The 11,636-nt window shown below is 37.1% G+C and overlaps 1 protein-coding gene across 1 annotated transcript in view; it reads right to left on the bottom strand.

Moving 5' to 3' along the window:
* Positions 1-1,170: 1,170 nt before the first annotated feature.
* The window catches only part of IFT80 (intraflagellar transport 80), a 29,314-nt gene continuing 18,848 nt past the window's right edge, over positions 1,171-11,636 (bottom strand). Inside the window, exons 11-20 of the mRNA XM_066556757.1 lie at positions 11,202-11,276; positions 10,490-10,653; positions 9,876-9,940; positions 9,321-9,456; positions 8,795-8,942; positions 8,210-8,381; positions 5,929-6,018; positions 5,651-5,823; positions 4,493-4,616; positions 1,171-2,226 (exon numbers count right to left, since the gene is read on the bottom strand). Of these exons, the coding sequence (XP_066412854.1) occupies positions 2,113-2,226; positions 4,493-4,616; positions 5,651-5,823; positions 5,929-6,018; positions 8,210-8,381; positions 8,795-8,942; positions 9,321-9,456; positions 9,876-9,940; positions 10,490-10,653; positions 11,202-11,276 (1,261 nt within the window). The 3' untranslated portion in view covers positions 1,171-2,112. The remainder of the gene's footprint in view (positions 2,227-4,492; positions 4,617-5,650; positions 5,824-5,928; positions 6,019-8,209; positions 8,382-8,794; positions 8,943-9,320; positions 9,457-9,875; positions 9,941-10,489; positions 10,654-11,201; positions 11,277-11,636) is intronic.

Genomic DNA, 11,636 nt, shown 5'->3' with positions numbered 1-11,636 from the left:
CCCAGCTGTAGGTGACACAAGCTTTATATTTCTAGAAATACCTATTCATATTTCAGAATTAAATTTTAGAAAGCTTCAAGCTTTTCCATAGCTGTTCATTTATAATTTATAATTGTGACTACTCTGAAGTGAATCAGGCAACAATCACCAGTTTTTCTGCAGGAAATAGTTCCACATAATCTGTAAAATCAAATTTTCATGTCAGATGATTCAAACCTTCCTCCTGCTCCAGTCCCAAAGGGTAAAATCCCACAGCCAAATCCAGATCACAAAGTTTTATTGTCTTAAAAACCAGACAACAAAAGCTATTTTTAATTTTCCCTCTGAAATATTCCAAATATGGAGTAGGTTTTTAAACACCCACCTGAGCTTTTACTTTTGCTTCACTTGAGGGATTTATTTTTCACCTAAAGAGGCATTTTTCAACCTCCCCTTTTATAATCAGAGAGGTTTTACTGTGCCCAAGGATAAATGAAGTGAATGAACTCAATCCATCACAGCAGCACCTAAACCACTCAATTTTAATCATGCTAATTATTCTCTGTTTCTTAGATTGGTTTATGATGGTTTAAATCAAGCTGTGAGCAATTAAATTTGAGGTATTTATTTTTAAAAGATGTTTTTAAAATAATTTCTTGTTCTGGGCAATGATGTAACCAAAATGTACCTGAAACATCTGGATCCTTCGGCTCTTTATTTTTGCTTGATACTGAAATAACTGAAAACAGGTAAAAATACAACGCAAGACTTTGGAAACCTCAGAAAATTCAGCTCCAAATTGCCCTGGCAGGGATGGATGGCGTTTCCCTTGGAATTACAATCTCTGAAATCCCTGCCACAACCCCAGAAAAGCCACAGAGGAACATTTGCTCCTGAGAATATCCTGAAATTCAGGTTCCACACCCAGCTCATAACTGCATTTAGAACCTGGGAATAAAAGTGCTTTTCCCAAATATTTTGCTTTGCTTTCTAGTTAACACCAGGACGCTCAGGACTGGATGTGTGTGATAAAAAATGGAATTAAACACTTCTCCCATCCCCTCCAAATGGAATTAGAACACCCCAAATATTCTTTCTTTAGCACTCAGTTGAGATCCCCACACGCAGCAGCTCTCAGGTACATTAAAAATGATACCTTAAAATTGATACCTTAAAAATACCTGAAAAATCTCCACTTTGATTTGGTTTTATTAAGAAATCGATGAACTGTGCAAGAAAGGGGTGACACAATGATTTACAAATTTGCTGTATGTACAGATATTTTACATTTTGCTGGTAACATTTGAAAGATACATAATAAACCTTGTCAGTGATGAATAAACTGGTGATGTATTTATAACATGAAGAGAATGCAGCCAGCTTTGGGTGTGGAACAAAAGTGTATCTTGATGAAATAGCATAAATTCAAAAAATATTTACAAATCAAGTGCTTTGGGCAGAAAAAATACAGGAAATAGTAACTTATTTTAAATATTCTTGTCAATTTTACACATCAGATGCTACAAATGCCGTTTGTTACTTCCAACAACCCTGAAAGCACATTCCAAAGTATTCTAAACAAAAAAAAATTCCTTTTACTGCTACAATTACTTTTACTGTTTTGCTCAGTGACAAACCTGAGTTGCTGAAATGATCTGAAATCATCTATTAAATAACTCACTAACAAATATGTATTCCCACAACTGTGAGGGAAATATTTGTACTCAAGCTCCTTTTTTTTTTGCATTTTCAGCACTTCCAGTTTGCTCAATTTGTTTTGGGGCAATTGAAACAAGTCTGGAGAGGTCCCTGAGGTTGCAAACTTGGGGCTTAAATTGGGATTTCAGTAGAGGCAACCCAGGTTAAAGAATATGAATGGCAATAAAAGTTTGAAAACACTAAGAGAGGAACTGTAAATTCCCTTTTTTTCTCATTTATGTAGCCAGCACTGGCACCAGAATACAAACCCAGCTCAAAATGAAAGGAAATAATTAATCCTGTGTGTCACCCAAGGATTCAAACCCACAGAAATTCCCACTCCTGTGTCCCACAAAATGTTTGCTGTGGTTTTTTTTTCCCAACAAAGCAGCAGCAAAGGTTGAAGCAGCACTTTGAAGGTGCCCAAACTGTGAATTATTGCTGCACAGTCACACTGCTCCTGCCTGCAGCGCTGGCTGCTGCTCGTTCTCTCTCTTTAGCAATTTCCATCTCGATTTTGGCTTTGATTTTATTCCAATCCACTTCCAGCTGCAAGAAGAGAAAAATGAAACACAAAGGGCTCAACATCAGAGAGAGCAAGGTCAGTTATTCCATTTAAAAATGCAATTTTCAGGTGTTGGGTACCCGAACTCACGGAAGCTCTGAAGGCACAGCTGAGTTCCAACTGAGCTTCACCTTTAAAACAAACACAGCCTGAGCTATTTTAATAAATCTCATTGTGCCTGGAAATGAAACCAATAAAACAAAAATAACCTGCTTCTAATTCAGTATCATGACAGCAGTGTCCTGCTACTGAAAACTCAGCCCTGCATCCTTAATTGAGAGTGCTGTCTCCTCCAAGGGCTGATAGGATATTAAAGCAGTTATCTGCTCCAGCAGCCACCAGGTTCCTGCCTGCAACTGCCCCTCTGCATCAAGAAATGGCTCAGTTCCAACCCTGGCGTTTCTCCAGCTGCAGAGAACTGGCATTTTCTGCCTGTGTTTGAGTCAGTGAAACCCCAGGCAATACACAAAGTGCGATACCCCAGCAGAAATGGGGGTAGAGAACTTGTTTCTAATGAAAAATGAAAAATGCATCATGGTGCGTTTGATGGCCATAAAAACACATCCAAAAATGTCACTGTGCAGCTCAGTTTATTGCTGGAGAATCAACACTGGCAAAGGTGGGATGGGAGAAGAATTTCAAGGGCTGCACAGGGAATTTTCCTCTGGAATTAAGCAATGGAATAACAGGAGAGATTCTCCAAGAGGGAAGGTGAAATTAAACAATTTCACAGCCACATTCTCAGGTGAAAATAGAATAATAACACCTCAGTTCTGGAGGCATTGACTGGGCCCAGGACCCTCAGGGTATGTGTGAGTTACTGAGAACCTGATATGTAAAATAAGCACAATTTTAGATCCTGCCTGCCTGCAGAAAAGAGAGGGGGAAAACTCCTTATTTAAGCCTGAAGAGGTTTTAGGTTGTGAGAGGGAAAGTGAGACCCTTTTTTATCCCTGAGAAGGAACAGCAGCACAAAATCTTGCTTTTCTTTTCAATTTCTTTCTGATTTTGCTTTATGAGTCTGACAGCAAAATTTAATTACAGCTTAAAATTCACATTATGTGGATCCCTCCTATTCACAGATCCAGCAAAGACCTCCAGCACCTGGATGTGGAAAAGGACTTTTTCCATCCAGAAATCTCCTGAGTGACAAATTCAAATTTCAAGAAAACCTCCAAATTTCCAAATACAATTTTAGAAAGGTTCAAAATCTCCAATTTTCAAGACCGAGTAAGCTGAAGAATCACCCTGCTTACACCTTGTCACTGCCAAGGTGGAGTTCCTCAGGATTCCTGATGGAATCTACAGCCTCCTCCAGGAGTTTTAGAAAATCAGGATTATCTCCAATGTCCATCAGAAGCATCAGGGAATTTCTGGGGTTTTTGCTCTGTAAGGGGTTTTACAGAGCACACAGAGCTGGGAAAGATGCAGGATAAAAATGCCTGGAATCTGTGCTTTATTTTCCAGGTAAATTACTGTGGAATGGTTCATTAGGGGATGATTTAGTTTAGGAAATGAGACTCCCTAAAGTGCTAAAAGCTAATGCCTTCCATTAGAAATCCAGCTTTATTCCAAGTGCCCATGGAAGGACCCCAGCCCAGGGGTCCCCTGACCCTTCAGCTGCAGGGGAGAAAAGGACTCCACACAAAGGAAAGGTTTTTTGGGATCATTTCTCCCTCAGAATGCTGAGGAATCAGGAGGGGAAAAGCAGGAAGGACAGGAGGGAATTGTGCCTCTCCTGTGTGGAAATATTCCAGCAGAATCCAAGATGCAGCTGCTGAATTTCAGGAGGTGCCCTCGGCCCTCAGGATGTGTGAATTACTAATAAATGGATTTCCTCGTGATGCAAAGGGTTTCCAATAAATGTATATTGAATTGTTGATGGTATTTGAAATCAGAATGGTTTGCAGTTCATAAATATGCAGATTCCTTCAAAGCTTGTTACTGCTTCTATCCATAAAATGCCACAAAAAACGTTGGAAATATTTGAGACACTCATTGAGCCGTGGTGAAGTTTAACTCCCTGTTTATAGAAAACAACTGTGCCTTCACTTGTGTGATCCCTACCAGATATTGCATGTATATTGTGAATCTTCAAATGAAACCCATGCCCAGCTACTCCTGGCCAATGTTAGGCCAAAACCTGTAAAAATTCCACATTTATGGAATTCCACATTTGAGCCACAGAAGGAAAAGTGAGGTGCAAACCCACCCCACCCTGAAGCAGGGACAACCCTGAGGGACACTCACCCCTTCTGCATATTGCAGAAACCTTTGGTTGGTTTCTTTTTTCCCAAAATCCTCCAAGAATTTCTGTCTGTAAGCCAGGACCGTGTCCACGTGCGTCCTGTGCTTCACTGCCAGCTCCAGGGCTCTGCAAAAGAGCAGCAAAGGGCTGGGGCAATGCTCTGGCACCACCACAATCACCCAGAAGCTCTGAGGGTGAGGGCAGAAATGCCAAATCCAACCCCACAGCAGCATCAGGAGGTTCAAAGTAGCCAGTGATGGAAAATCCCAAAAATTATTCCCACTGACAGCCTCATCACATCATTAACTTGAGCCCAGGAGGCTTTTTATTTCAGGGAAATGCAGAATATTTCAGAGTTTAGCATGAAAATAATAATGTTTAATAACTTTTTTCTAGTCAGAAATAGGTTGTGAACACTCATAATACACATTCATGATACATTCTATATAATATTTATAAATATTGTATAGGTGGCAAAGGTCAGACACTGGATTAATTTGATTACTCACACTTGGTTTCTTCTCAATGGCTTAAGAACCCTGAGATTTGGCCTACAGAGAGTTTTTAGATGATAGAATAAAGGAATATTCTTTTCCTAATATCCAGCTCAAACCTCCCCTGACACAGCTTCATAACAAAACAAAATCACAGATTTGTGAGGGAAAATCAACCTTTTGCCTGAATATATCAATATAACAGCAGAGAAATTAGGAGTAAACAACTCAGAGGATTCTGTCAGAAAACGTGGGGGTTTTGTTTAAATGAGAAATTCCTCCTTTGTTTTCTCAGTCTTAATTCATATTTTCTCCACCTCCACAATGCTGGGAGTCTGGGTAGCCACAATTTTATTTTTAGCAGCAAGACATTTCCAAGCAGCCCAAATTCCACAGCCAGTCTGGGGCATCACTGAGGGCTCCTCTGTGCTAGCGGGGATGACAAAGCAAAATGTTATTTCAAAATGTTTCCAGGAACATTTTGGGCTTTTATCACCAAATATTTGTATTTTCCAAATACAAAAATGCTGGGGGTTTTTTTTGGCTATGATTTAATTAGCTTTGTTTTGAAGTCGTGGGCGATTAAAAGATAAGAAATGAGTCAGCAATAAAACAACTGATGGAAACAATTAGGAAAACGTTATTTTGATGGCAAACAACTCCTACCTTTCCCAGTTGTAAAGGTTGATGTTGATTTGGATGGCTTGGTAAACCAGGCCAGCCTGCAGCAGCAGGGTCTCAGCCTCCTGGCAGCTGCCACTGAAGAGCAGCAGGTGAGCCAGCCTGGACTCCTTGGAGGGCAGCTCCTTGATGGAATTGATGTACTGCACCTTGTCAATCTGCCACCAGGGGACACAAGGACGTTCCTTCATTCATTTATTCATTTATTCACTCACCAGCCTGGCTCTGCAGGGATTTCACTGGGATCTGATTCCTTTTCTTACCTCGCCGATGGCTGCGTAGGCGATTTCAGCCGTGCTCATGTCCTTGTGGGCCACTGCCATGGCAGCCAAACAAGCCCACAGGGTCTGGTCCTGAAATTCGAAATAAAAACAACTTGGAAACCTTCAAATGTTCATTATCCTGCTGCAAACGACTCCTCAAAGCACCTACACAAGGCTTAAAAATTATGTGTAATATTCCATTTCTCTGTGTGTCATTTATGGCACTGTGCTCTAAAGTCTCTCATTAGGAAATTATTATTTCTCAGAACCAGGAATTAGAAAAACTTCATGGCAATAATAATATTACTCTTTTTTATTATTATTTTATTTATAACTTTAAATTATATATTTATAGTTTATTTATTTATTTATACATTTATAAACAAAATTCATATGTTTTATCTATTTTATTTCTTTTCTACATTTATAATTATATACATTGCTTTTTTTACTCTTTTATTATTGTTATTATTATTATTATTATTATTATTATTATTATTATTATTATTATTATTATTATTATTATTATTATTATTATTATAGTATATTTATTGTTTCTGTGAGGGTTTTTGGGGCATTTTACACAACCTTGAGGAAATCCCATGAGCTCAGAATTTAGGAAGACCCCAAATGACATTTTGATGGATTTTCAAGTGACAACATGATGACAAAGACACCGTAATAAACCACATTTTAATACAGCTTAAGCTACAACATCTAAAACTCTATTCAGACAGGAAGAATGTAACTTTGGACTGGCTGGTCCAGGAATTAAGGAGAATTTTGTTGAGTGTGTTCAGTAACAAATCTGGAAATAAAGACTTTGCACTGCGAAGGTTTTAGAAGGATCACTCTTGATTGAAATCAGAATGAGCAGCTGCACTGAGGGTGTTCTAAACACATTCCCATATTTCCCAAGTGACTTTTCCATCAGGAAAAACCCTCATGCAGTAAGCCCAGAATCTGGGAAAATTAAGATTGTTCAGAGAATCAAATGCTCCTAAAATCTTTGTCACATTCTTTTCTCATTTCCCTTTTATTTAGAAAATCAGGTGATAAAATGCTGAAAGCTCAGCCTGAAATTATCTAGGAGATAAAATTAACTTTTAGATGGTTCCAGGTTGTTTCTTGCTGCTTTTTCTCCCCTCAAAAAAAATATCTATTTCGTTATTCCTGATTGGAAATACTTTCTTCTCTCTACCTGGACTGCCAGAATCAAAATATCCTGACTTGGATGCTTAAATCAGGTGATGTGGACACTGCAAATAAAGGTTCTGTTACAATTTATTCTACTTATGCAACCCAAAATATCTGGATGTGCATTTATTTAATAATTGGTAACACAAATATCTGAAATACACATTTAAGGTACTAAGCTTTTCTAGAAATAAATGGGAAGGAAGGTTTGAAGGGATTTTGTTGTTTTATAAACTACCACACTCACCTCATCTGTTGCTGTTGTCTAAATAAATACAAAAGAAAGCAATGGAAAAGGAAAAAAATAAAAAGAAGTGAAACAGAATACGGAAATTAACAGGTAATTGTGGAAATGTCACTTTTCATTGGTTATATTAGGGCTCAGACCTTAAAGTTTAAGATCTTATAGGTCTAAGGTTATATTAAGGCTCAGACTTTAAAGTTAAAGGTTGGTTGCATTAAGGCCCAGACCTTAAGTTTAAAAACTTTGAAAAAATTTAAGTTTAGAACCGAATTCTGTGAGCACCTGTGTTCAATCCAGCTGGATTCTGGTGTGGCTAAAAATAAGAATGATTATTTATCATGGAACTTATGGAATGATGATGTCCTGGAATTAAGGAAACCACCTCATTTTCCACGAGTGACAAAAACGAGCGACAAAACAGGCTGGAAACGAGCTGTACCATTTGACATGGAGAGATCACTATTGAAGAACACCCAAAACCATGAAAATGGTGGGGAATATTGCCAAAAAATCAGGTTTGTGCTGTACCTTGACAAACCTGCAGAGCCGGAGCCCGTCCTGCCAGCGGGAGGAGCGGGCTGGAGATAAGCTGTACCATTTGACATGGAGAGATCACTACTGAAGAACATCCAAAAGCATGAAAATGGCTGTGAATATTGCCAAAAAATCGGGTTTGTGCTGTACCTTGACAAACCTGCAGAGCCGGAGCCCGTCCTGCCAGCGGGAGGAGCGGGCTGGAGATAAGCTGTACCATTTGATATGGAGAGATCACTATTGAAGAACATCCAAAAGCATGAAAATGGTGGGGAATATTGCCAAAAAATCAGGTTTGTGTTGTACCTTGACAAACCTGCAGAGCCGGAGCCCGTCCTGCCAGCGGGAGGAGCTGACGTGGCCGTGGAGGATGGCGGGGTACGGGGAGATGTGCAGGTGCACCAGGGACCCGTCCGCCCTCCTGATGGTCACCTGGTTCCCCACAAAACTCACGATCTGAGGGCTCTTGCTGAACTCACTGCACTCAGAAAGGAAAATAAGTCAGTGTTTTGTTGTTTTTACAAGAAAAGGATTTAAGATCCATTCTTTGTGATGTGGTGTTTTGCTATTTTTAATTGCCGGCGTCATCGGAACAAATCTTTTCTGGGTTTTTTTTTTTTTTACAAAACCTGAGGTAAAATTTTATGAGAAAAAACTCAAATTTTGCTTTTACCTCAAGACGCTGCTCTGCTTTCCAACCCTGCATCATCATTTCAACCCCAAACTTTATAATTTTCCTCATAAACCCCTTTTCCCTCATTTCCCAAGCAAGAAACAGGAGAATTTTACAAGCTGCAAGGCCAGCTTTTACTTCTCCCGAGCACAGTTCATTAAGAAACGAGGGGAATAGTTAAAATAAAGAATGTATTTGGGTGAAAAAGGGTTTCTTACCTGGCATCTTTTTCGTAGAGGGTTTTTGGGAGAAGGTCTTTATCCACGTAGACGGCGTTGGGGTAATACCAGACGGTGAACCTGGAATCCTGAATCCCACAGAGGATGTTGCAGCCGTCGTTCCAGGCCAAGCTCTGCGCCATTGTCCCTTCATTTACAGACCACAAATAATGATAATAAACGAATAAACAGACAAAGGAAGAAATAAGGTATTTCCAGGAGAAACTTCAAAATAAAGGGAATTGTAACAGGGTGGTTATTCAGCATTTTTGGTTGCTTTTCTAAGGTTTTAACCTCCAAATTTGTGGCATTTTAAAAGTCGCTTTTTAGGGAAATGATAGAAAAATCAACAGAATTTAGATAAAATTTACTGAAATTGTTTCTACCTCTATCATATAAAAGCCAAAGCTTTTTTTTTCCAAGTTCAATTTCGCTATTAATTAAGAAAAATATTGTCTCTTGTATTAAAATATAAATTTATTTCCCTCCCAGCATCTTCCCAAAGACCAATTTGAATTTTTCTCACCTATTTTGACAATCTTCTGCTCTTTCCCAAACCTTTTCACTGAGGTGATGAAAAGATCTCTGTTCTTATCAATAAAAGCTATTTTTCTCTCACTTGTCAGTCCTTTCTGGTCCAATGCAATCTCCACAATCTCTGTCTGGAAAGATAAAAGAGAATCTCTGATTTTTATTTTGGAGATTTTATATTTGGACATTCAAATTGATTTTTTTTTCCCTAAAAACAAGGCAAAAAATTCTTGGATGAACTGGGTAGGAAAAACATTTTGTGTGTGATTTCTCTGTGGAATAAATCATTCCATGGGGTTAAAATAAAGATTATTTTAAAGTCCTTTCCAACCCAACCCATTCCATGATTCTGTGACTTTATAAACTGAATTTCACAAAGATTAAAACAGCTCTGAAGACAACACAAAGCAATAAAAGTCAGCTGAAAAGCTCCTTTCTATTAAGATTTTAAATCCTTTAATGCGCTTTTAGTGCCTTTATTGAGGAAAACCATTAGTGATTCTTAATTTCTGAGGGAAATAAAATAAAGACATTAAAGCTTTCACTTTACCTTGTGGGTCAGAGGTTTTCCATCACCCAGTGGCTTCCCAGATAAAGCTTCAAAGATGTAGATAACTGAAGAAAAATCATGATATACTTTATTAATAAAAGCAGAAGTTCTTAATGGATTTTTCCAGGGATTCCATTCTTTTCTGAGTGTAGTTTAGTGCAAGTGGATAAAATATTCCGTGTGAGTTTTACCAGAGATTTTCACACGGTGGTGAAAAAAAAATCTTAAAAAACCCTGAATTTTCACTTCCTACCCCTATTTTTCATTTCCTGTCTCAAATGGGGCTTTCCAGAAATGCCAGCAAATTGTGATAAATCTATATCATCATTTAAATCCATAATTTAAATAAATCCACATTTCCAGTAGCAGATTGACTCAGTCTTAACCCACAATTTCATCACTGGGAATGTTTAGAAAGAGAGAAAACTGAAAAATCCCATCAGGGAGTAAAATCTTATTCAATTATTTTCTGTCAACATTACATGTATCAATTGGAAATTCGGAGCCAAACCGTTCTCTTGAAGTTTTAAAATTAATTTTAAGCAAGGCCCATAACTTGAATTCATTTTTATAGTAAATAAATGTATTTTTCTGCTAAATAAAGCAGGATTTACCCCTCTCATCAGCCTTGTCCTTCACTGCCAGGGTGTCATTGCTCAGGGACACTGTCAGGGCATTTAAAATGTCTGTCCTCATGCCTGGGTATTTTGGAGAGGAAATCAATCTGCCTTCATAGGAATATAAATAAAGTCCTCCACCATCCACGAGAAGAAAATGCCTAAAAAAAAAAGAAAAAAAACCCCAACAACAAGGAAGTAAATCAGTAAATAATATAAAAAATAGTATTTTCAAGGTATTTTCCACAAGGGGACAGTCACCCTGCAACTGTTCTTCCAGCTTCCGTCATTGCTAAGATTTACATTTTCAAGATATTCTGGAAGTTCTGTATGGAAAAGTTTGGGTTTTTTTTAATGTATTATCTTTTTCCAAGAGAAATATTTATTATGGAAAATATTTATGATTTTACCTGGGTATTTTTTGTTTATTTCTGGTATTTCAATTTGAGCTTATTTTGTTAATTATATAAATATGTTAATATATATATATAATTAACAAAATATTATTATTTTAATTTAAAATATTATTTTAAAAATAATATTATTTTAATAATTATTAACATAATATTTTGTCAATTATATATATATATATAATTATAATAGATATAAAAAATAAATATATTTAATTTTATACCTACAATAAATAATTAAATTTATGGATTTAATCGTTACATTCTGTCCATAATGTGCATTTTAAGGAGTCAGGTACCTTTCTGCTTGGAGAATCAAACTCACAGTTCCTTCCTTCAGGTCAAAAATCAATGGAGTGTTCCAGTTCCTTGTCCTGCAAATATTAAAAATCAGCATTAAAATATATAAAAACATGTAACACTGCAAGGAAAAATGAGCAAAATTATGTTTATATGGATTATTTTATTCCTAAAATATTTTAAAAATATTTCTGACTCTTTTACAGTGATCTGCATTAGCGTTCACTGAGCAGATATTCCATTGGATATTTCAATTAATTTAAAATAAATTAAAAATAAATTTAAAATAAATTAATGCTTGTGCTTCCAATGAAGTTTCTGCCACTCTTTTCCAAACAATCTGAGGAAGAGGAATTGGTTTTATTCATGAAAACCAATAATCCATATAAATTATGTTTCTATGGATTATTTTATTCCTAAAATATTTTTAAAAT

Source organism: Molothrus aeneus, chromosome 10 (genome assembly GCF_037042795.1).
Source record: "Molothrus aeneus isolate 106 chromosome 10, BPBGC_Maene_1.0, whole genome shotgun sequence".
In the NCBI taxonomy this organism is placed as follows: Eukaryota; Metazoa; Chordata; class Aves; order Passeriformes; family Icteridae; genus Molothrus; species Molothrus aeneus.
The sequence above is the reverse complement of the archived record's forward strand: the minus strand, read 5'-3'. Positions and strand labels throughout refer to the sequence as shown.